At 41.9% G+C, this 25,915-nt stretch overlaps 1 protein-coding gene across 3 annotated transcripts in view; it reads left to right on the forward strand.

Moving 5' to 3' along the window:
• The first annotated feature begins 4,498 nt into the window (after nucleotides 1–4,498).
• BCLAF3 (BCLAF1 and THRAP3 family member 3) overlaps nucleotides 4,499–25,915 on the forward strand; it is a 35,409-nt gene continuing 13,992 nt past the window's right edge. For all 3 annotated transcript variants that reach the window (XM_065677324.1, XM_065677325.1, XM_065677326.1), the window contains exons 1-9: nucleotides 4,499–4,672; nucleotides 12,330–12,403; nucleotides 14,490–15,068; nucleotides 15,412–16,077; nucleotides 18,114–18,292; nucleotides 19,236–19,350; nucleotides 19,558–19,621; nucleotides 20,480–20,598; nucleotides 22,741–22,855. In XM_065677324.1, coding sequence (XP_065533396.1) covers nucleotides 12,363–12,403; nucleotides 14,490–15,068; nucleotides 15,412–16,077; nucleotides 18,114–18,292; nucleotides 19,236–19,350; nucleotides 19,558–19,621; nucleotides 20,480–20,598; nucleotides 22,741–22,855 — 1,878 coding nt within the window. In that variant the 5' untranslated portion in view covers nucleotides 4,499–4,672; nucleotides 12,330–12,362. The remainder of the gene's footprint in view (nucleotides 4,673–12,329; nucleotides 12,404–14,489; nucleotides 15,069–15,411; nucleotides 16,078–18,113; nucleotides 18,293–19,235; nucleotides 19,351–19,557; nucleotides 19,622–20,479; nucleotides 20,599–22,740; nucleotides 22,856–25,915) is intronic.

A 25,915-nucleotide genomic window follows, 5' to 3' on the forward strand; every position in this document is an offset into this window, starting at 1 on the left:
CCATTATGTGCCTCTGCCTTCCTCCTCAAATTCATCTGCTGTGGCCTCTTGGGTGATAAGCCTGGTTCAAAGCCTTTGCTTTTAAAATCCTGTTACTGTATTTATGTCACACATTGGTGTTAATTCATGCACTGAGATTGTTTTCACTGGTATTTTGCCAAAATCCTACTGAGTTTACATGGGCCGTACGCCCAGCGGCAACAGCGCATTTTCACATGTTGTTACAGGAAAGTTATGATAACCTTATAAATAAAACATATGGGCAGCATTACATCATGAGAGCCCAGCCTCACTACAGGCTCTCTTGAAAGTTATCTGGTGATACAATCGGAGACAAGTCATACAGTCAGTCATCCTGTCGTGTTCCTTTGGGTTTTAATTAAACAATTACTTTACAGCTTTCCTTAAATTTCAAAGCTGAATAATGCAGGACTTATTTCCTCAACTAAGGAAGGAATCACTACCTGTTGCTTTGAGGCTAGACTGACAAAAACATCACAGTTCCACAGAAAGCTGTTAAAAAAAGTTCTTACAACTGAATTTGGGGTTCTTTGCTTTATTCTGGACCAATTTCTTGCCTTGCCTGGATGAGCTATTGGAGATTTGAAGTTATTTTGACAAACAAGCTCAGGAATTGACTAAACACCAGCATCTCTTTTTCTGTAAGAGAAAGAGCTTTGCTGTGGACTGAGAGGTTTAGCTAATTTTGCTCCACTGAGAGGGAAATGATTATGATGATGATGATTTATAATAGTCAAATGAAAACCATGCCTTCAAAGAATTAGGCAGCTCACTCTTGTTTCAAGACAGGAGAAATGCTTTGTGGTCTGGTGAAAGTATTTTGATAAAACTCAAAAAGGGCCTGGTTGCACTAAGGCTTAGGGGTGTTTGGTGAGCTGTGGAAGAAGAAACTGCAAATGCGAAACTCCTGCAGGAACAGAGGTACAAGTTAATGAAGCCATCTTAGACTTACCAGGAGACATAACAAGATAGTGAAGTACAAATAAAACATTTCCCTTTAGATAGTACAAACAGCTGGCTGGTAAAACCATGGTTACCCTTGGACAGCTGTTCTCAATGGTGGACCAGCCCTTTGCAGATGTTGACCCCACCAGACCCTCTTTTGCTGCTCCAGTGTGCTTATTCCCATTTCAGTATTGCCATCTACGGGCTCTGTCTGCAGAGACCAAAATGAATTGTGTATGACAACCAAGCTAACCCACCACCTACAAAGAGCTTTTAATTTAATTTACCTAGTCCACCTTTGTGGAGAACAGGCATTGAGCCTTGGCTGCTGTGGTGGTGAAGCCTGCTGGAGGCATGGGAAAGCCCAGGCAGTGCTCCCCAGCACAGCTCAGGCTCCCTTGCTCTGCCTGCTTCTGTGCCTGACCTTGCCAGGGGGCAAGGAAAGTTTTATTTCCACTTAAAACCAAAACATACTACCATTCAGCAAAGTTCAGTGCCAGTAGTAATGTTTCATGTGGAAAACAAAATCATAGAATGGTTTGTGTTGAATGGGATCTTAAAGTTAACCCAGTTCCAATTCCCCTGCCATGGGCAGGGACACCTTCCACTAGACCAGGTTTCCCCAAGCCCTGTTCAACCTGGCCTTGAAAACTGCCAGCGATGCGGCAGCCACAGCTTCTCTGGAAGTGCCTCCTTGAAAGGGCAGGTACACAGCGGTTGTCTGCTATCGAGGGCTAGTTTCTGCCCTTCAGTTCTAGGTGACTTCCATTCATCATTTCTAGGTATTTAGCATGCAAACCGCAGCCATGCTCTTTCCAGAGGGAATGTTTACTAAATGAAACATTAAAGGAATATGAAAGCTATTCTCTATTCTAATGATACTTAATTAGAAAAAAAACATGGAAATAGAGTAAAATAATTAGTCTTAATAAGCAGTAATTGCTGAGTCTTGTGCAATAGAATACCCTTTGCCATTTAGAGAATAATGATGCTGTGTAACTACTAACAGACGGTGCTTTGAATACTAATTTAATTTGTAAAGTGTGCTAAAGCTCTTGTTTTCTTAGACTATACAGTCCCAACCATTGAGACCCTTTTGTACTTACTATCCACTGGGATAGTGTCCATAAATGTATATTGGATCAAGAGGCAAGTTATTTATTTGCATCTGAGGAAATAAATAGGCAGCAAACAGGATAATAATGAAGTTTATAATAATTTAGTTTATGTAATGTAGAAGTTTCTCATACACACACAGAGGTGGTTTGTCTGTACTTGGTGCTTTGGGCAAGTTTTTGCTTCAAGTGAGACAATTTGTTTAGTTTTGTTTCACACTAGTCTCCCTCCACACAGGGAACAGGCAAACCACTGCACTGGCTGAAGCAGGGAGTAAAACCAAATCTTTGTTCTGTTAGTTTGACTTTCCCAATCCTGAGAGTGAAACTGTAGCTACCTATACAGTTACCTGTACAGTATTTTAAGAGGTTTGCCAAACTGGTAGTGTCTGGCTGAGCCCCCCAGGCTGGCCCAGTTTTTTTTGGGAAGGTGCAGATTAACTGCATCCACCTGCTTTAGTCTCACTTTCTTTACCTAAAGCTCGCTCTGACCAGTTCTCACCCCAAGCCCCTTTTAACAAAAACATCAGCACAGTAAAGAGGCAGCAAGCAGGGGTCAGTGCAGCCTGCCACTGTATTTTTATGCCAGTAGTTCAGTAAATCTTTTTTTGCAATCCCTTTTAATTGGGAAGACACTGCTACCCAATTTAAAAATAATCTTACACTTCTGTATGTTTTTGTCATGAGAATTTCCAAGTGCGTTGGTGAATGCAGGAAGTTACTACGTACAGCAGTCATGGGGTTCCTTGTGTTTGAGCTAGTCCAAGAAGAATCAAGTAGGATCCTGCAGACAAAGACAGTGACTGGATTTATAGCTGTGAAGAGGGAACCCTCAGTCCCATCTACAGCAACTCCACCAAGGTTGAGAAGATGGAGATCTGAAGGTAATGCTCTGCTAAAAGAGCAGCCTTATAAAAGCAGGGCAGCAAGATGTCAGCAGCTAAAATTCAAAGGACAGATGAAGTCGGCACCCCATGCTAGTGCTGGGAACATGAGGAAAGAGAGACCACTTCTTTGAAGTACATCTAAGGAACATGCAACCAGTAAGCAACCCTCCCTCTCCAGTCTTTGTGCAGTGAACAGAAACTTCACCCTGTTCACCATGGTGTGACAACAGAGTAAATGCAGCACTATGGCTCTAAGATAGATCAGAAATGCGAAGACTTCCTAATTCAGAGTGCTGATTCTGACTCTTTTGGGGCTTAAATTTATTTGTTAAAAAAAAAAAAAAAAAAGAATGCTGACAGACTTGGGTTTTGGCAAGCTTTATACTGGATCAGGTATCATCTGCCTGGGCTGCTGTATTGATAATGGATCAGGTATCACCCATCTTCCTGCAACGACTGTAAAAATAAAAAACCCAACATCACTTCTGTGTTTGAGCTAAAACAAAAGCATATACCTGCATCTGATCAGACTCAAACTTATACTAACTTATACTTAATTGGTTGCCTAATGTAACCCCGAGAGTGTCAGTGTCTCCTTTTACGTGTGGTTTTGAACGATCTTTAAACTTATTCCCAGATGGTTTTCAAGCATAAAAAGATACCCTGTTTTGAAAGCGCTTCAGTATGTGTGGTATGTGCTCCTGCCGTTTACAGCTGCTAAAGGAAAAACTCACCCAGCGCTCACTAAAACGCCAAACCCGTTGGGCCTGCTGGGTATCATGACTGACAATCAAGGCAGCGCATCCCAGGGGCCTTCGAGGAAGGCCGTTCAAATCGCCGGGATCGATCCCAGGGAAGGGGAGCGCTGCAGTAGTGCGGCACACACACGCACACGGGCACTCCAGGAACCTGAAGGCAGCCTTGGAAAACCCTCCGAAGCCTTGCTAGAAGCGCCTCAAGCTTCCCAGGAGCAGACCCTGACAGACGAGCCGGCGGCAGGCCCGGGCGGCGTGCGGCCTCGCCACCGCTCCGCGCCGCAGGGGCTCAGCTGCGGGCTCTGTCCCGCCGGCCCCCGGACAAAGCTTGTCCTTCCGACCAAGCCCTTCCTGCGAGACCCACCGCGGCGCAGGCCGGCCGGGGCCAGGGCTGGGATCGCGGCGTCCCCAGGCACACTCGGGCGCTCCGGGGCTGCCTTGCTCCGGCCGCTCTCCGCCCCGCCGAGAAACAGGCAGCGGCTCCCGGGCCGAGAGGAGCCTGGCGGGAGGTGTCCCGGGAGGGGGCGGCTCCTCATGGGCCCTCCCAGCTAAGGGGCTCCTCGCAGCTTGGAATATCCTGCGGGAAGGGCCGCGGCCGGGAAGGAGAGGCCTCAGGGAGCTGCTCGGCGCCCACCATCAGCAGGGGCTCAGCCCGGGTCAGCTCTCGGTGACTGCAGTGGGCGCGGCCCCCGAGCGAGAGGCCTCAAGGCAGCCACCAGGAACGAGAACAGGAGGGAGCCCCGCCCGCCCCTCCTCTTCCGGGGCGCCCGCCCTCCGCCCGCCCTTTCTTTTCGCCGCGCCCGTAGGGAGCAGCTGCGGCCGGCACGGCCCGTCGGGACCCGCCCCGCCTCCTCGCCGGGCACCTGCTCGGGGCGGAGAGGCGGCGGCCGGAGCGAGCGGGGAGAGGCGGCAGCAGCAGCAGCACCTCTGGAAGGCGGCCTCTCTGGGGGTGAGTGTGGGGCCGGCGGCGGCCCCACGGCCTTGATGGGGCCTGGTCAGGCCCCGCTCGGGCAGGCGCGGGGGGGCGGCAGGGTGAGGGGTCTGGCCCGTGAGGCGGAGCGGGAGGTGAGTGCGCGGGGCCCGGTAGCGGTCATTGTCCCGGTCAGCGCCGCCTGCGCGACCGGCACCGGACGGGGCCATCCCCTGCCCCGGTGGTTGGGAAGGAGTGGGCCGGGCGCTGGGACTGCTGTGCCTGGCTGTGGTGCGCGGAGCTGCACCGCCTCCTGCAGCTTCCACTGGAGGGCCTGGTGGGCCCGAGAGGCGGCCGGATCGTGCCGCTTTGGTTCCCCTCGTTGATCCGGGCGGCTCCGGCCGGCGGCGGTGTGTGCTGCGGAGGGGGGCTGCCGGACCTGGCTTGGGTCTGTTGGTGCCTGGGTGGCCTGGAGCAGCGGTGTCTGCAGCCCGCCTCTCACCGCGTGTGTGCCCGTGTCGGTACGTGTGCATATTGTATATGCACATCAGTGCGTGTGTATTTTGTGGCACGATGCGAGCGTTCAATTCGAGCTGAATAGCGGGGCTTGGGAGGGCCAGGAAGAAAGCATGGAGCAGGCGAAACGAGACGTCGTGCGGCTGTCAGCGCTCTGCCCCCCGTGTCCTGATGATTCCAGAAAGCCCTTTGCTCTGAGGCCCCTGCGTGAGCAGCAGAGCAGGGCTGAGGCTGCTGCTCGCTGGTAGCATAAGGACAGCTTTTTCCTCTGAGGTGAACAAGGCATAATAAATACCAGCAGTCCCTGTTCCTAGCAACTTACATGTTGTCACACACAGATTTACGCCAGCTAGTGTGTTTATAATAACTTAAAGCAGTACAGGTTTTTGTATAGCAGTCACATCTTGCTTTTAGCGTGTCTTTGGTCTAGCTTAATTCGCATTCAGGATGAGTCAAACCAAAGCAAAACGAATTGGATTTGACCAGATCTGTGGCTTTTGGTACTTCTTCGATTGGTTTGGCTGATTATACGCATTATTCATACACATCTGAGGAAGCAGTAGTGTCTTGAGAGGAATCAGTGATAGCAGTCTCCTCACTTGGCTCAGCTCCATCCAGAGCAGCAGCACCTAATTTTTATTGCAATTCTTGAACACCCCAAGTCACCTGTAAATACAGTACAGGTTCTTGAATTGTAATAGGGTTTAAACCAAAGGCTACTCAAATTGCTGGGAGGTTTTAATTGCCTGGTTACCTTCTGTGTTTGTGGGCCTCAAGGAAAAGCGACTGTTGTGTGAAAGTTTTGCTGGGTGTGGATGGCTGGAGGAAGAGCATGGAGGAGGATGCCAGGAAGGGAGGGGAAGAACTATGCAAAAGGAATGGAAGGATCTCTGGTGACAGAAGCCACGTTGTGGCAGCCTGTGAGACATTGGGCTGGGCAGAGAGGGACAGAGAACATGGATGACTAAGTCTTTCCCCTTGTTTTCATTTCTCCACTCTGAAGGACTAATCAGAAGCTAAGGCTTTTTTTCTGGTGTTTTGTTTTAATATTGGTGTTGATGAGGAAAGGTGAAATTAATTAACTTCCTTTAAAGGCACGCCCTGTTAACCTGATAAACAGCTGTCTGTCTAAGCGAAGTGTCCATGTACTCCTCCACATCTGCCTTCAGCAAAATAACTGGTATTTCTGCCACTGCTTTTGTAAGAGCAATCAAACCAACTCTCCATCCGCCTGCGCTGAGATGGGCTTGATCTCAGTGCAGCCTTGCCTTGTGGGTGTTCACCTGTCAGGAGGTAACGTAGGCAGGGTTGGTGTCGCAGCAAGCTGTCGAGCAGTGTAGTTGCATGCAGTTGGGTTTGCTTTTCCTCTCTAGTGGCAGCAGGCACTTGCTGTCTGCGGGGAAGGGAGGAAACATGCTGGGAGCCTTCCAGCGAGAGCTTATTTCTCTGGTGTGGCTGGGCAAGACAGCCTGGGCCTCCCAGCCTCCTGGCAGCAGTACTGTGTGGCATCGCTGATTCTGAATAAATAAGGGATTTCTTTTGGTTTTGTGGTGGTTTTGTGACTTAGGGTGAAAAAGTGAAGGTCTCCATCATGGTTTGTACGTGGTGGAGAGCTTTCAGTAGGCAGGAAGTTGTTGTGGTTTGTCTCTGGGCCTATGACAGGGCCAGATTTAATACTTCTGATGTCCCCTTAGAAACTGATAGGCAGAAGTGGCTGAGGATGGTGCTGTGACATTTCAGACTCTGTAATAGATGTGTGTTAAAGGCCTTTAATTTAGAGCATTATAGAAATAGAACACCAATACTTTTATGGGTTATGGGTTTTTTGTGTTTAAAAAAGTGTTTATTTGAGAGTGAAATATAGTGAAATATTTGATTTATTATGTGATACAGATTTGCAGTTTTATCCTGCTCAGTCTTTCCAAGTTGGCATCGTAATCTGTTTTTCTGCAAAGGTGAGGTATTGCCTGCTAATTAGAGCCATTAAATGGGTTGCTTTTAAATGAGAGCGTGCTGAGCTTAAGTTACATGATCAGTAGATCTACTCAGTTATTTTTACTCCTTTGTTCAAATAGGCAGGGGAATACTTTCTGTGTATCCCAAGGAATTACTTAAGATTTTAGTGGTCCATTAAGACATACTGTATGCTTCAGCTTATGCCTGTGCTTTCTGTAGTAGGTTTTCATCCTACTGTGAGTGTAATAATTTTTATATGTCTACTCTGTATAGCAAGCAGAGGAGAGTGATGCTGGCATGCTGCCCCTGCATGGGATGGTTACCTCGCCAGCATGAGGCTTGGCTGTCTGTTAACAGTCCTTGGTATTGGGATGCAACCTGCATAAAGCTGCCTTCCCAAGCTGGTGCCAAAGAAGAAGGATAAAGCTGAGCAGGAGGACAAGAAGTTCTCTAAAGCTGCAGTGGGTGCGGTTTCTGGAGGCCAGAAGTCCCGTTGCTGAGCTGACAAATGGGAGCATCGGAGCTTGCTGGGCTCCTTGGGTGGTGGCACATTTGGCCAGGACCCCTCACACACACCCCTCAGCCAGGGTGTGTGTCCTTGACTTCTTGTAGCTCATAGTCTTCAAACATCTGTCCTGCCCTGAGGTGGTATGCCTTATGCTGGGAGTCACCTATGTGGGCCGGCAAAGCTGTAACTGCTCCAGACATTACTTTGGTGCTGGGGCAGTGGTGCTGGAGCATGGGGCAGGGTTGTGCTGTGCCCTTTTTGATGTATTTCCTCCAACCCTTGCAGGGTTGGGGATGGTGGATGAAGGTGCCAGATGGGAGCTGTGGTTTTGAGGGTGAAGGTGTTTGGTAGAAAAGTCAGGGGAAAAATGGGGGTGTGTGTGGCCAGTGCAGCACTGGGACCCTCTGCCTGTGGTAATGGTACCCTAGCATTGGTTAAAGGAGATGTGAAGTCCTGTTGCAGATTCAGAAACATTCACTTGAGTTTGCTGGGTGATGTTTCTGTTCTTACACTCTTTCTTGGGCATTTGCTGTTGGAGGTTCTGAGATTTGCCTGAAAGCTGAATGCACAAGGACATGCCAGGCTTATGCCTTGCTTAGACAGTGGCTGGGGTGGGCGCTACATGGGGCAGCCTTTGAAACAACTTTATCTACTAGAAAAGTTGCCAGTTCTATACTTCTCATTAAAGAAGAGCATAAATGGGTTCTGTATTGCAGGCTTCAAGATCTTTCCCTTTCTTTTTAAGCCTGGAGTGCAGCTGAGCTTTTAATTTGATTGCATTTCTGTCGAATACTTGGCTGTCTTAGTGTTGAGATTCTCAGCTCCTGGTTTCTCTTTCTTGACAGCCACTGTAACATTACATGCTTTGGCATGTCCCTTGCAGCTTCCAGCTGATCTCTGTCAAGAAGACAGTCAATGAAAAGCTTGTAGCTGCTCCTTATCTTTTTGGGCAGAATAAGGGAATAGGGAGCTGGGCAGTTTTTGCGCACAGGTCAGTGTCTGTTTTCCTGCCTGCTATGTGACCCAGCCTGTGAAAGACTTGCTTATCCCTTCCTCCTCTAAAAGATTTGGGAGGTAGTGGCAAGAACGGTTGGGCAATCCCTTATGAAGGGGTGAGGAATTGCATCTCCCTTCACTGTTGGTGAAATGGCAGTTGAAGAGCAGCCTCCAAGTCAGCTGCTGTTGACCTGCCTTTTATGTGTGCTGTGTAGGGTTTCTTCCATGACCTATTGTAGATGATGGAAGGAACCCCGAAAAAACAATCCACGTATTTATGGTCTGCTTACAGGAGAGTTAACTGCTACTACTGTCTTATCTGCAAGGTTTTAGTTGTTTGGGACTTGCTGGTGTGTGGCTCTTTGCATTAGGAAGAGCTCCAGTTCCCCTCCATTCACCTAAATGACTGCAGTCATTTGTGGTTTCTTATAGGTCATGCTGGGGAAAATCAAGGAGATTGAAGGTTATTCTGTTCAGGAGAGCAGGTTGTTTAAAATGTATAGCCTTTCTGATAGAACCTGTGTTCAGGTTGTGCTTCCTGTACAATTTCTGGTCATTTTCAAATTGTGTTTCAAGATACTCCTTTCAGGTTTGTAGTAGGTGGATAGTACAAAAGATTCACACTTGTCAAAGCACTGATCTCTCCAGGGTAGAATCAAAGGAGAGCTGGAAGCAGGCTTGAGGCCATTTCTTGTGAGCTGCTTTCAATTCCGAAAGTCAAGGAAAAGAAAATAAAAGCCGGGGTTTCCATTAATGTTTAAAAACTACCTAAGCATGGTTACTGATAACTCCTCCAATGAGTTACTTATTGTAACGAAACAAGCACAAGCAGCACTGTGATTGTAATAATATTGCTTCCTAGCTAGAAAAAGACAAGTTTTTCATGTTTTCATAGTGACAGCATCCCTTAAAGTACAGTGGGAGGACTTGCAGAAATTCAGAATCCATATTGGCACTTCTGCTCCAATAGGACCTGGCTGCTGGATGGCTGACTTAGGAACTGTAGGGCCTTTTCCTGGTTCAAGTAATTCTGCTATAGTCACTTCCTACCCGGTGCCATCCTACAAAAAGCTTGCTTTTGGGATGGAGCCATATTGTTGGTCTGAGAGAAGCAATTTAGACCTGAATTTAGCAATGTGCTTAAAAATTCTATATAGAAATTAATTTTGTGATTGGGTTATACTGGGAGTCTTGATTGGGGTCGAGTGCCTGCTGCCTTCATATGCTGTGTATTGCATCTCAAATCTTGCAGTGAGGAAACCATATTGTGTGGGTCACTTTTTAAGAGACACATTGGAACAGATGAACGCTGTCTTTTTACTAAACAAAAGGATTGTCTTTGAAAACTACAGTAGTCCTCTTTATCCTAAGGCAAGATCTAGGACATGCTGTCACAGACCCTTTTGTGCTTTTAGTATGATTATTCAGCCAGTCTAGGAAAAAAAAAAAAAAGAATCTCTCATTATATATATTCAGTTTTTAGCTTGATTGGTCTGCGATGAGAGATGCTGGTAGACCAGTTTCTGTACAATGGTTTGGTCTAATGGTACTTTTGTCTTTTTGGTGCTTACATAGTCACTTGAAAATAAAGGATAAAATTCAGAACTGAAGGGAAGATAGAAAGATTTTGAACGGCACGTAAAACACTGTCACTTTAAGTTTACAAGGAGAGAGCGTAGTAGTGAATCTTGGACACTGTTATTGAGATGTATTAGCCAGGGGGGTGTTGGGTTTTTGCCCCTGAAATATTGTTCAGTTTGGTAAGATGTGTTTTTTATGGGTGAGAAAAAGCAAACTATTTTGGTCACAATATTACTTTTCTATGAAAAATAATATTTAATGAGTACTGGCATTGGGACATCATATTTAACTTTGGCTAATAAATCTCCGAGTAAGCAAAGGGCCTGAGGTTAATTCATGCCATGCAGTCCTCAGATACATGCCTTTAGAATCCAAGAGGAAATGCTAACTTCATATTTGAAAATTCAGGGAACAAATATTATATGTTGTCTTTGGGGTACTTTGGGTTTGGGTTTTTTTGCTTCCCTGTCGTGCTTTGTCACATGGAAAGATTGATTGCAGAGCAAATGCTCTCCTGGTAAACAGGAGACTTATGAGATTTAAAAAGGTAAATTCAAGAAGGCTTTCTCCTGAACTGAGCTATTACTATGTCTTGCAAATAATTGTCCGGTTAGTTTATCCTAATGAGCAGGATATGTATGTCTCCAGTCACTCTGAAATGTAGTGGGCTGCTTGTGTAACGTCCACCTGTGGTAGAAGGCATCATAAGCATGCTCTGCATGTATTCTTCTGTAAGGTACTGCTGGTTTAGCCATGAGCTAATCATACAAATGGATATAGCAAGGGATAATATTTTATTTGACCAATTAGCGTGATTGAGGGGAGTGTGAGGCACTGGGTCAGGCATGTGGGTGCATGCTGCTTCTTCAGTTTCTTATGCGTCTTAAAGCTTGCTGGTTTTTCTTCCCTTTCAGTTGTTCAGGTAAAAGATTTAGTTTAAGGAATTATTTGAGCACTAGGAATGTCAAAGAGGCCATACTTGGCCAGTCCTGACTAGTTTTCTGTTCCACGAGTGTGAGTCTGTGAGCAAATAATTACAGAAAATACCAAAGCACATAGAGTGACATTGACCTGGAACATTCTTCCAGTTTCAAGTGTCTGCTTGTTCATTAATTTCAGAGCTGTTGATGGATCTGTTTTTGTATCTATTTGTATTTCTGGCCTTTAGAGCATCTTGTGGTAGGTAGGAGCTATAGGCACGGGTATGTGGTCCAAGTTCCTACTTTAACCACTTACCTAGTAACTTTATTCTGCTTTAATCCTTGTGTTTGTTAAATAATAAATAATCATTTTATTCCTATTCACCAACCACATTTACTGGTGAGTTTGCATATAATTTCATCCCTTGTTTTCTGGGTTTCTAACAATTTTTGCAAAGAAGAGCAAGAAGGGTAGATTCCATGGGTATTTTTATCATTCTTCTGTAGCTTTTACAAGAAGGGATGCACAGAGCTGCTTCCAGGATTTAGAAGCAGTGCTTTCTGTCATAGTGCATCCATTGTATATTTAAATGTGTGTCTAGGTAGTAGGTTATTAACAAGTAATGTATAAAAATGAGAAGTGATCTTTTGCACGTGTTTTTATGTACATGGATGAAGTGCATGATGATACAGCAGTTAAGACTTGATAGAACAGTTAAAGCTTACAGGAGATCTGTAACTGTAAAAAGGTATCAGTGCGTATTACAAATTTGAATTTCAGTATATGTGAAGTTAAGAATATAACTTTATGCAAAACCATTTTTCTTTATAAATTGGTTTTAAAGCTTTCTGTCTCTCCCCTCTATCATCTGTGGCATTCAACGCATACTAACGATTACAGCATTTATTTCAGTTGTTGCAGCTTACTTGTGTGTTTAAATCCGAAGTGAATAGAGAGCATTGCAAAATGGAGAGGAAAAGGGAGCAGTGGTCAAATACTTAAATCTTTATAAAGAAAATAAGCTGAACTTTAAAATCAGAAATCAGGAAAAAGTTACTTGCCTTAAAATGGGAATTAGAGGTAAAAGTGAAACATACTAATATATGCCTCACCCTGACTTTGAAGCATCTAATACTACACTTGTTAAAAACAGCCATCCCTGCTGCAGTCTGTAGTACCATTCTGTTACCAGATTAGTAAATTGTATCATTTTTGCAGCTTCAAGAAACTCACATAAACACATGAGAGAAGATGACAAGATCTAGGTCAAGATCACCACGGTGGAAACCAAGGTAAATATTTATCTATAACTACTTGTGTTCTGAAATGTAGCTCTATATAGGTACTTCTAATTAGAACTTGAAATTGACGTAAAGAAAGAAAACTGCACCCAGAGTTGCTATTTATAAGGTGTTTTTTTTTTTTTTCCAAGCTAAACACATGTAACTTTTTTCCCAAATTACAATTTTATTATGATTTTTTTCTTCTTAAAGCTGGAGTTGTTAGTTTTGGTGTCTGCCTGGAACCTAGCTCAACTCACATGTTTTGGAACTACTTTAAGCACCAAATCCAAGCACCAAACTGGTTCAGGTTATTTTTACTCAAACACCACCTGGTGCACTTAGTGTCTGTAACTCACTTCTGGTCTACAGGAAGGGCCAGAAAATACTACTTAGTTCAAACACTAAAGGCTTTCTGAGCCTTTGGGGCTGATCCACAAATCGATTTTTAGCGCAGTTAGATTTGCCTTGCAGCTTAACACAAACTGAAATAATGAGAGTCAGTACCCTTCTTTTTGGACAGTAGCCTAGTAATGTGTGTCATTGGTGTTTGTCAACAGAATAACATCTGGGTTACTGCATGTTGGTTACCCACCTAATCTTTAGGACTTGCAATGCAATTTTGAGGTTTTAAAGGAGGCTAGAATACAATTTTATGCTTTCAAGAGCTTGAAACTACTTTTCTGTTGGTTTTGGGTTGGTTTTCTAAATGGACTAATGAAGTTGTGATGACCAAGACAAAGGGAGTTTATTGAATAGCAAAGAAAAATGGGGGGGGGGGGGGGGGTTTGTTTCTTTTTTTTTTAAGACTAATCGTATCTACTTCCATACTAGATTGATAGTCTGGAATATGTCCTTCTAGTGAAGAGCAGGGAGGAGTGCCCCAGCGCTCATTAAAATGCAAGCCTTAACCAGAACAAGATGGGGTGGGAGCAGCAGTATGAGCACTATTGGAAGTTAGCCACTATAGTTTTGTGAAGACCTGTGGTTCTGAGTTTGAGCCTTTATGCAGAAAAGGAGCAAATAGTTACGGCAAATTGTACATTTGGAATATGTGGACAAAGAAAGTGACTTCCTTGAATTCTTTTTTTTCAACTTATATTCTTTGGTTTTATTAAAGTGTGCTGGGAGTATACACTGAACCACAGAGTGGTTTGGGTTGGAAGGGATCTTAAAGACCATCTAGTCCAACCCCCCTACCACGGGCAGCAACACCTTCCACTAGGCCAGATTGCTCAAGGCCCTGTCCAGCCTAGCCTTAAGCACTGCCAGGGATGGGGCACAAACAGAACTGTTATGCCTGGGATGGCTTTCTGATTCTTGCTTAGTGGCTTGTGCTGTTTTTTTCTTCATTTAAGGAGATTTTGGCTAAAAACTCCTAGCGGGTTGCTTTCATTTTTGTAACTGTAGGAGAAAATGCAAAGCTGATCTGGTTCAGTTGAGTGGATCTTTGCAATTCAGTCTTTAAAAGCAAAAACTGTAATAAGTGTGGAACTGCATATGTATACATGTGTAGAGAGGTATGTGTGTGTATACACAATTATACAGAAAGACCAAAACCTCTTTCTCAAACTTGATCTTTTCCGCCTACCTGTGTGATATTTTAAATATAATATTTTATAATGTTTTTGGGTTTTGAGGTGATTTTGTCATGCAAAAAACCCAGAAAAGGTTGTTGTTATTTCTTTCGTTCCACTTCTTCATATGCTTTTTGCCCTTTCCCCTTCTTTCTCTTGGCACTGGGAAAATACAGGGAATGCTTGACAGTGTGAAAATGTGTGTAACAGTTGTCTTCAATGTAGTGGAAACTTCATATATGTGAAATTATTTTAAGTGAAAATATGCCAAGAGAAAAATGATTGACCTACTCTTATTTTGAATGGGTATTCTTACTGTAGAAACTTTCCACAGAGTAAAAGTAAGCTTGATAGTCTAGCCAAGCAAATGACACTTTTAATAGCTTGGGTTTAATTTTTTTTTTTTACCAGTTGATTGAAATTGTGTATTAAACTACATTTCCTTAGGGAATAGTTATGCTCATTAAGAGGTTGATTCAATTTTATGAGACTACTCACAGTGGTTTTTATTTTTGCCTTAGGTCCTTATCTCCAGCATTTAGGAGTCCAGAGCACCATAGGCAAAGGCATGCTCATATTAATTATGACTGTGAATATAAAAGCTTTCGTAAGGACCCAAAGAAGCCTATGCCTTGGAGAACAGAAGATGAAAAATATGGACAAAGCAATTTCAGGTTTGCACCTCATGGAAATAACCACCAGAGAATATATGAACGTAGATCACCTTCACCAAGCCTAAAAAGAATTCCCATGGAAGATACTTACAGTCATAAGCCCTATAGAACACATTCATCTGAAAGAACTGAAAGCAGTAGGAGATGCCAGTTACCACCAAAATACTCAGAAATGCCGTATAAAGAGCATGATCGTCCATTTTACCAACACAAAATGGAAGACAGATACATGTTTGAGCACTGCAAGCTCGCTGGAAATGAAAAAGGAATGAAACCTTTTCATAGACCATTAGGGGCTTCATGTAAACTTGAAAGAAAATGGCATGAAGATGACTTGAGGCACCAGAGGTTACATGAAGAGAAGTATGGTCAGTCACCCAGAAGAGTTTCTGATGAATTTACGGCAAGGAGCTCTTTACAGAAGAGGTATAGGAATAAAATAATTAAAACCTGGGTATTGTGGTATAAAGCCTCAAGTGAAAGTCTGTTTTCATTATAGTTGAAGATATCCACCTTGAAACACGTTGGCCACTTTGTAGGTTAATTATGGGCGACTGGTAGTAGTGAAATATTTGTCTTTTAAGTAAATCGTATTGATGGCTAGAGTATGAAAGAATAATATTTCCCTCTTAAGAGCCCCTGCACATCTGTACCTTGGCGTGAGGGATTATGGGTTAACTTGCCACGCATTCTGCTGTCCAACATTCTGCACATATAAGTTCTCACTTTCTTCTCTAGTGCAAGTGTAAATTGCTTTATGTCAACACAGGTATCCTGAAGATCACGATTACAGAGAATATGGGCACACGTCTAAAAGGGCTAAAGAAATGGAGAGGTATGACGGTGGAGAAGTAGCAAGAAATTCCACGTGGAAGCAAGAACGTTGTTTTCCACCCTATCAAGACAAGGAGGAGCAGAGAAATTTGGGTGCCCAGTCCCACCGATCGGCTGAAAGGGGGTACTCGGAGGGTTCTGTCGCAAAGATAGCCTATGAGTACAGTCACAAACGGCGAAGGCATCTGGATGGGGAAAAGCCTTTTTCAGATGATAGAGCTCAGAAGTATGTGAAGCAGGAAGACCAGAAATACAGTTCTTCTAAGGGTGCCCGGAATAGCAAAGAGTTAGATTACTTTAGCAGTGGAAGAGCGAGACGGACTGAAGAAGGGCATGTTGAAGCACCTGTTAAATATAGTTCAAAGAAGGGCTGCAATGCTTGCATTAACTCTTCCAAAATGGATGTTGATCTGAGATCTTTTAAAAACAAACCGAAGGAAAGAGTAAGGAAAGAAGGGGAATTCAGGAAAAAAGTAGATTCCTCCAATATCCAGCATGATTCAAATCATACTGTTTCAGATGTGAAAATGTCAGATGTCAACTCTAAGAGGGAACATCTCACAATCAAAGTGGACATGAAGAAAATGGTGGCTAAGTACAGGTACTGATTTCCCCCCACCTCTTTTTCCCAGTCTCTTTACAGTTTATGAATGTTGGAGAAAAGCATGGTTTCTTTACAAGGTAATCAGAACAAACTAAGGTTGTACCTTTTTAAATTTGTTTAAAATATTAACTTTCCCAGTTTAAAATATTAACTGTGCTTTCTTCTGGAATATGATTGCGTTTTCTTGACTACCTGAGTCATCCCTCATTTCTTCCAAAAAGCAGGTAACATTTAAATTACGTAAATCTCAGGCACATACATTCAGGTGTTCAAGATCTGAAGTTCAATAAAGCTGTCAAAAAATGATTGCTCCCTGGGTTTTGTTATTTATTGTTTTAAGAAATCAAATGGCAATCTGTTGAGGCATCAGAACTGAAAAGCAGTAGAGTCTGCTTCTGTCTGTCTTCTGTGCAATACTTGTGGTTGTGTTTAGCATTCCCAATGTGACTGATCTGGGGAAAGAAGTGGTCCTGCTATGAAGATTTAGATGATGGATGCATGGTAGAGAGTAAGCAGCTTGGTTCGTGTAGATTTTTGCAGGCTTTTCTGGTTTGTTGCCTTACTGTTGCAGGCCAGCATGTCATATAGTGGCAGTGATCCCTTTTTAAAGGTATTTTCCCTCTTGTCCCAAATAAAACATCTGTGTATTTATTTTGCCTTCCAGTGTTTCATGAACTTGTGATACAATGGGGATCTGTAAAGAAAAGTTGCTCTTTGTATATAAGGGGCTAATATTAAAGACTAAGGAAGGGTAAGTGAAGTAATACCCTCCACCGCTGTGCTAGGAAAGCATTTAACTGCCTGAATGATAATGTCAGGAAAATAATTATCGTTGGGTTTTGCTGCAAGCCCTGAGGACAACTCCTGTATCTAGTAAGTCTCTTGCTGCTGATTTTAAAAGTTACACAATGGACATGGTAATTACTTACAGACCAAATAAAATTACTACATTGATTACAGCCAGTTTAATGTGAGGAAGGTTTGCTTCCACAGTCAGAAATGCTAAATACCTAATTTTTTTAAGATAAGAATGCTAATTGTACAGAAGCTGATGACTGGGAATATTTGTGCTGCTACTTCAAGCATTTAACAAACACCTGTCTTGAAATTACTCAGCTGAGAAGACCATTATAAAGCTGGGGAGCAGGTAGATAATTAAAATCATCTACAACTGAGATTGCTGGGATTCCCTCTTGCATGCATTTATTTCCACTTTACTGGGTGCAAATAGATGACTTGTGGCACCTGCTAGAGGTTATTTCTGACACAATTTTTGTGTGAAATCCTAGTCTTGTATGCTTCAAATACAGGATGGGCAGGCACATGATCGCTTTGCAGGATGCGCAGTAAACAGTCTTTACCCTAAAAGCTTTTACATGGGCTGTTTGAATTCTCGATTTATCTTTCCAAGTGATGAGCATTTTTCTTGAAACATGCAGGATTTCTAGAGTGTTAGCTTCCTTGTCAAAATAATTCTTAAGCAGCAATGCAACCTTTTGGGTCATAAACACTTAAAAAGAGTAGAATTTCACAAAGGGATGCTAAACACGTTCTTAAGTTCACACACTGCCACTGGAAAGCTGTTTCATGAGGCTCAAGTGATTCTGTGAGATTTTTAAATATCTGACCTGTTCTGGAAAATTGTCTGGTAGCTCCTTATAAACAAAGACACACATAATTGCCTTCCAGAATTGTATTAAAGTAGTATATCGGGATCTTCATTTGCCTTTATTTGATGATCTAGATGAATTAAGTTTAAAATTCACAGATTTTGAATTGCATACTTTACTGGAACAAGGATTCCTGAGAGTGTAGTCATACCTCTTTGTATTTTGTTAGAGCTTTTCTTCCTTATCATCTTATGAGGTTTCTTTATTTAATTAAACAAAAAATTAACAAAATGAGATTTCAGTTTTCATCACATTGACTCCTTGAATTAATTTCTTAGGTTTTTTTTTTTTTTTTGTTCTCTATCTGAAGTTTTAATACAGTGAATTCTTTCAAAGTGAATATATGTAACTTTTTTTTTCTAGGAGTGCTTCTAGTCATACTACAGAGAGACAGATGTCCCATGATCTCGTTGCTGCTGGCAGGAAAACTGAAAATTTTCATCCGGTGTTTGAGCACATGGAATCTGTTACACAGAATGTTGAAAACGACCCATCAAGAGAATTTACTCAGGAAATAATCACAATTATCCATCAAGTTAAAGGTGGCTGTCATATTTGGGGTATATGTATGTGTTTGTACATTTGTAATTATTAAAACCAAATCTAATGAATTAGGTATACTGTCCTTGTAAGTACAGGGTGTTTTCCTTTGATTTAATTTGTATTTTGGCTTCATTCTGTAGTAAGGAAACTAGGCTGAAGATTTAAAGTAGTTGGGTGGGGAATGATTTTAAGAAGGTCTCAGTCCATAACAGGCATTACTGTGGAGTGTTAAGGTTGAAAAGATTTTATGCTTGTACTTAAGACTAGCCTGCTTGTTTAGGAAACAAGAATTGTAGGATGGGTTGGGTTGGAAAGAACCTTCAGATCATCTAGTTCCAACCCCCCTGCCATAGGCAGGGATGCCTCACACTGGACCATTTTGCCCAAAGCTCTGTCCAGCCTGGCCTTGAAGACTGCCGGGGATAGAGCATTCACCACTTTTTTGGGCAACCCATTCCAGTGCCTCACCACCCTCACAGTAAAGAACTTCTTCCTTATGTCTAACCTGAGCTTCCCCTGTTTTAAGTTTAAACTCATTACCCATTGTCATACCACTACAGTCCCTGATGAAGAGTCTCTCTCTGATATCCAGAGAGGAGCTTTGGTGTAGTCACAACCTTCTTGTTTATACATAGTTCCTTTAATTTTTCAGATTAATGTTTAGACTGCTGCATCACGTTCAGTGTTGAACGTTATTTATAGACTAGTCATTGGAGTACTACTGTGGTAGAGCTGACAGTGAACTTCCTATTGAGCTTAATCTTATTTGATAAGTTGGGCTGGCCTAGTCTTTCATTTGCAAACATTAAACTGGAAGTGGAAATAGTTTGAATTTTAATTTCAGAAGTTGTTTTGGTGCCCTTAAGAGTTAGTCTTTTAAAAGATACAATTTCCCACTGTGCATTTCAGTTACTACACATTATGTATTTAATCTCTTCCCAGCAAATTATTTTCCATCTTCTGACATAACTCTACATGAACGGTTCTCAAAAATTAAGGATAAGCCAGCTGAAAATATGAATGAAGTGAAAACACGTTTGGATCCAGAAATTCACAGGTGATTGATGTGCTTTTTGTCTTAATTTATTTGCATTAAGGTAGTTAATCTTCAGTAGACTTTAGGCAATATAAAATGTTTTAATGTTTTTTCACTGACTAACCTGCTTGCTCATTGTCTGTAAAAAAATTCTGTAGTTGGTTCAATAAATGCTTTTGCTGTTTATAGTGATGGCACTTGGTTATATGGAATGTTTTTGTGTTACAGGAGGATTGACATGTCTCTAGCAGAACTTCAGAACAAACGAACTGTGCCATCTGAATCTCCCCAGGTATCTTGATTACTTAACCTTTCTGGCAGATAATAAGTTAAAATAATATAAAGTAAGCAAAATCTCCCCTTGCTATTGGTACATTACTTCTACTTGTTTTGAAGGCCATCAGTAATTCTGACCATTTTGAGAGAAATGCACACTCAAGCATATTTACTGACAGCATAATGGTGGGAGTATACTCTGTTCACTGAGTGAAGTGCAGGTGTGTTCTCCAGAGTAGCTGGGGTATGGTTATTCCTGCTGCTTGATCTCCTATCTTTTTGAATAATGTGGGTACTAAGTAGGTGACTGACATGTGGCTTTTACTTTACCTCTGAGATTAGGGAAAGCCTTAATGTTTCTTGTACCCTAATGCTAGGATGGCCTGACATCCGTGTAATTCCTCAGAATGCTATTTTATTCCATGCTTTCATCTGGGGATGTAAGATTTTTGTCTTCCCCTTCCAAGCTATGCTTACTGTGATAGTTATTTTTTTTGTTGTTCTTCTATAGTACAGGTATGTGGTGATTAAACTTAATGAAGAATAGTAAGAACCGTAGAACTTTTTAAGATTCACTGGAATTCATGTCAGTATTTTTCCTTTGGCAACACCATGCAGAATTCCAGAGCTCTGTTCACTATTGTTTGGAAACTTGTAAAAAAGCAGATGGAGCAAGAAAGGGTAATTGTTTAGGACTACTTTTGTTACTGTTTTGGACTTTGGGCTGATGTGAATCCATTCTGTGTAACAGCTGAACTATATTAACAGGGTTATATGCAGGATGCAGCCCCCAAAGGATGTCATGTCAGAGAAGAATCAAATCAGTGTTTAGTTACTACTAGCTAACTTGACTTTAACTCTTCCTCTTAACTAGAACATTGTGAGAGTGTTAGAAGATCCAAATGATCTACGGCATGATATAGAAAGGAGAAGAAAAGAGAGACTGAAGAATGAAGATGAGAGAGTGTTTAATTTAGATGGTGTAACTCCAAGGTAATTGGCAAACGAGTCGTCTTGGGCCAAGCCTCTAGTTCTCTTACATTCATTTTTTGACCCTGCCAAAGTTACGTTCACATTTGTTGTGATTCTTTTCCATAGTTTGTTCTTGTTAAGTTTAACTCTGACTGAAAGTCAGCTGACATACATTGCAAACCAGTCTGTAATGGAGTGTTACCTTGAAAGAGGTTAAGCTGCAGAGGGGAAAAAATGGAAAGCAAGCTCAAACTGTAGCACTGAGTGGAAAGAGGGGAAGAAATAAATTTAAAGATGCTTAATTTTTTTTTACATTCCTTGATATACCATGTAACACCATTCTTTTCGTATTCTGTAGTTTCATAAAAGCATTCGAGGATGAATATGTTGTTGAGTTGCCTTTGTTTTGTAATGTCATGTGGAATATCAACAAAGAATTGTTTTTTTTCTGATTCTTGGAGAATTCTGTGAAGAAAAGCTAGACTTCTGGAGCGGCTTTACTGCTTTGAATTCCTCCAATAGTTTTGTTAAAGGGGTTTGCCTCAGAAGTGTTTGCTAACCTCAGTCATCCTGTTTCACTTTTAATGCTGTGAGTGAGATTGGTTGTGAGGGGACTGGAGCACCTCCCGTATGAAGACAGGCTGAGGAAGTTGGGGCTGTTCAGCCTGGAGAAGAGAAGGCTGCGTGGAGACCTAATAGCAGCCTTCCAGTACCTGAAGGGGGCCTATAGGGATGCTGGGGAGGGACTCTTTGTCAGGGACTGTAGTGACAGGACAAGGGGTAACGGGTTAAAACTTAAACAGGGGAAGTTTAGATTGGATATAAGGAGGAAATTCTTTCCTGTTAGGGTGGTGAGACATTGGAATGGGTTGCCCAGGGAGGTTGTGAGTGCTCCATCGCTGGCAGTGTTCAAGGCCAGGTTGGATGAAGCCTTGTGTTGGATGGTTTAGTGTGAGGTGTCCCTGTCCATGGCAGGGGGGTTGGAACTAGATGATCTTGAGGTCCTTTCCAACCCTAACTATTCTATGATTCTATGATTCTATGATTAGAGAGATGACTTGTCTTGTGTTAGAAGAAATGGTGATCCAAAGAATTGCCAGAGTGTAACAAAATGTATTTACACTGTAGTCATGATTTGCAGATCAGTCTTAATTTGCTGCTGTTCATTTTAAATGCAGGCTATAATGGCAGCTAGTGGCAACAAATGCATATTTGGGAAAGCTGGCTGGTGAAGCTGCAGGAGAAACAGTTCTTGTACTTGAGATTCTTTTAAACAAAAAAAAAGTAGTTTTCAGGTGTGCCTGAGGGAGCATATTGGACTTTTGCATGTAGCTTTTTGTATACCTGGGGCTATGGCTTTAGCAGATGTTTGGCCTGATTATTTGGAAAGGGTTGGTTGTTTTGTTGTTGTTTTTGCCAGTCCCCCAGTTCCTGTCTTGCTTACCTTTTGTGTGTGCCAGTCAAAGTGGGAAGTGCACGTTTCTCTAGCAAGCGTGTCTGTCTTGGAGCTCAATGTGAGGAGGGCTTATACTGTCAGAGTAATGTGGACAATGTAATGTGGGCTGAGGGTGGTAATGGTATGAACAATGAGTACAATTTTCCTGAGACTGGGGTTTTTAATAGTTCCTATATGAGATACTGGCAATACTTATGAGCTAGTCCAGTGTACCTCTCTTTACTTTAGAAATTTATTTTACAGCTGTGGAAACTGCTTCTGTGTATCTTGTGAGCTCTGATTTTTTTGACTGCTGGTGGTTACTTTTCATGGTATATGGATTTTTTTAGAGGTTTACAGACACTTGTGTAGTAGCAGTGTGCTGAGTTGAAGAATAAAAACCAAGTAAGCAAAAGCCCAAAGCCAAGAACACCCTGTTTGCTTAGGATGAAGCTGGAGCATGTAGCTGCTTCTCTGAGCTTCTGTTGCATTTGGAATTTCATGGAAACGAAAGTTCTGTGCAACTTTACAGTTTTTATACTGTTACCTTTAAAGATAACAGTATGTAACTATGTAAGCAATACAAAGCTGCTGACATGCAAGAAGCATTTCAACCAGCAGAGGGCAGCAATGACTAGCCATGCAGGCCTGTTTAAAGTGTAGGAGTTTGGTACACTAAGACTTTTGATTTTAATTGTTTCTCTCTCTCTCTCTCATATACACATCAGGAACCATGAAAGCTGCAGTCTTTCAAAATTACACAACTCTCAACTTGATGGCTTCCAAAAGCCTATGAGGTTCATCAAGCCACCTTTCAGAAAATTTATTGGGAAACCTCACCTGGTAAGCCTAAATGTAGAATTCATAGCTTCTGCATTGTTGTTCTTGCATTTATAACACTTTTCTTTTTTTTTTTTTCCCCTGCATTGTCTGTGCTGATGTAAATCTAACCATCTGTATTGTCTTGCCCTTTTAAATTTCAAGTGAGGATTTATTATCTCCAGACATTGCTCAACAATAAAACTAATCATAATTTCATAGTCCTAATGGAAGAGTGCTTCCTCAGATATTTGTTGAAGCTTAGATTAAGACAAGTGAGCTAAACCCACTTTTATGACCAAATGCTGATGCAACATAAGTAATTCTTTTGCTTTTGCACACCTATACAGTACTCAGTAACAACTTTCCTACTGTTTTTTATAACCTAGCACGGAGTTGGCCAAGAACTTGTTGTTTCAGAAAGCTAGTTTAGACTGGTATGTTGGTGAAATCAAACAATTTTTCAGCTAGCCTAAAAATAAGGTGATAACTTTAGATTTCTTATTGAACAGCAGGAACAGGTCAAACTAAACTTTTGAACAAAATTTTATATTCAAAATTACTGAAATTAAGGGGCTTTATGAAGGAAAATTTCATACTGCTTGTAGCTTTGTAAAGAAACTTGTACCTAATACTGCATTTCTTCCACTCAGTGATGTACTTCCTAAACTAGAAAATAGAAGGCCTTGTTACTGAGCAGATAACATGAGGTAATGTTGAGCAGTTTGAGAAAAAGAATACTCTTCTGCATTCTAGTTGTCGGAGGTTGGAAGGGAATCTCTGAATCTTGTGTAGGTGGCATTGTCACTAGAACAGTGTTTCTCCTCATTATGATAAGTGTTCTGGAAAGCTCTTACTTCAAAAACAAATAAAAATGAGTAACATCACAGAAAAAAGTAGAAATATCTGAAATAATGTTCCTAAGCTACTCCATTGTATAACATTCTATCCGTAACTGTGGTGATATTGTGTCTATCAAAACTAGTTTAGGCACTTATTCTGAGACTATCTTTCTGTGGTGTACTTTAACCATCTTGCCAATTTCAGTATTGTACTAGGTCCAGGAGAAATAAATTTGTCTCTTGGAAAATTCCTTTTAAGTAACTGTAGTAATCTTTCCAGGAGCTTGTGCTTGTTTAACTTGGGGAACTGGGGAGACCAGAAAAGCTTTATTAATGTGTGCAGTATAAATCAAAAACTTTTTTTTTCCTTGTTTTCCTCCTGGTGAGTGCAAAATAAGGAATAGACTAACATAAATTGTAATCGTTTATAGTTTGTAATTAATATTCTATAGACAAAGTTCTGACAATCACTGAAATGTAGCTGCCATGCAGATACAATGGTGCATCTTCTGATGTAAAGCGACACAAGCTTTTAAGGGTAAAAGATACTTAAGAGTAAGATTGAACTTCCCAAAACCAAGTAGTAGTTACTTATTAAGTAACTGTATTGGGTCTGGCTGAGATGGAGTTAATGTTCCCTATAGCAGCCCTTATAGAACTGAGCTTTGTACTGGTGGTGGTAACACACCACTGTTTTGGCCGCTGCTGAGCAGCGCTCCACAGCATCGTTGCTGTCTTTCCAGCATTCCCCCTCATCAGTAGGCTGAGCAAGATCTTGGGACACAGCCAGGACAGCTAACTCCAGCTGACCAAAGAGATATATACCATATGACAAGTCTTCAGCAATAATAGCTGAGGGAAGGTGGGGGGGTGGGGGATGGACGGATGGGACAACATTCACTGTTAAGACATTTGTCTTCTGGAGTAACCGCTATGTGTATTGAAGCCCTGCTTCCTAGGAAGTGGTTGGACATTGCCTGCTGATGGAGAAGTAAAGAATAAATCTTTTGTTTTCCTTTGCTTCCATGTGCAGCCTTTGCTTTTGGTTTATTAAACTGCCTTTCTCTTGACCCGTGAGGATTTTTTTTTTTTTTCTTTTTTAAAATCTTACTTTCTCCTCTCCTCCCTCCCCCACCCTGCTGAGGAGGAGAGTAATAGAGCAGCTTGGTGGGCATGTGGCATCCAGCCAAGGTCAACCCACCACAGTAATGTAGTAATTGCAAATAAAAAGAGGGTTAGTTTGAAACAGAAATTGAGTTATTGTTAGATTCCGGAAGATTGCATTTTAATATCTAAGAGTGAACTGCAAACACACAGTGTTTTGAAAGTCCTGCACTGCATTGGAGAGTAATATGCTCAGAACAACAGTAGCTATGAAAGCATGGCTTTTACAAATGCAAAGCATTGTAAGACTCATTCCTAAAGAAGGAGTGAGTCTTTATGAAATTAGCCATGCAGAAGCTGGTTTGCAGGTAAGTGGGAAGATACAATGCTTTAGTTGCCATCCACATTTGTCAGTACAAATAACATTAATCAGTGCTTGCCAACAGCCTCAGAGGGCTTACAGCCTTTTTTCAGATGTGTTTGCAATACATTAATTTGCGCTTCTTAATTGCATCTCCTCTTCTATTTTTTTTGTGTTTCTGGCCTTGCCTTTTGATTATTCTGCTCCCTGTGTTAGTTTTTCTGTTTATCTAGAATGTCTAATGCTCAGTACGTGAGGTAATGTAAAAAGGGTAATCTTTACCTAGTCAGAGTAGATCACTAACTCATATCAGAGGCAGTAGAAATAATTCAGCTGAGTAAATTAGCTCCAGTAGTGTTGCACTTGCTGTGGCCTGTAGATCTGTTGTGTGGAAATATATGGTCCTGAAAAGGGCTTTTTTTGAAGGAGTTCTTCAGGACTGGATACAATTAGAGAAAAGTTTAACCTGGTGGGGAATAGCTCAAGTTTGATCTCCATATATGTAAGCTGCTAGCACTGCTTCAGTATTTGTTGTGGGAGTTGAGTGGAGTAACATCCAAGCAGCCAGCTGTAGTTTCAGCTACATGTATAATTTCTGTGTGGAGTAGGCTTTCGAATAAATTCAGAGCTGTGGGACTGTATCCACTACTACTTTGTTTGGAAACGTAATGTTAGTGGAGTTGAAAGCAGCCTTAGGAGGAAAAAAAAAAATAGATTGTATGTAAAAGGCTGCTTTCTGCAAGAGGACAACTACTTGGAATTTACTTTCAAAGTCTT

Source organism: Lathamus discolor, chromosome 4 (genome assembly GCF_037157495.1).
Source record: "Lathamus discolor isolate bLatDis1 chromosome 4, bLatDis1.hap1, whole genome shotgun sequence".
Lineage (NCBI taxonomy): Eukaryota > Metazoa > Chordata > Aves > Psittaciformes > Psittacidae > Lathamus > Lathamus discolor.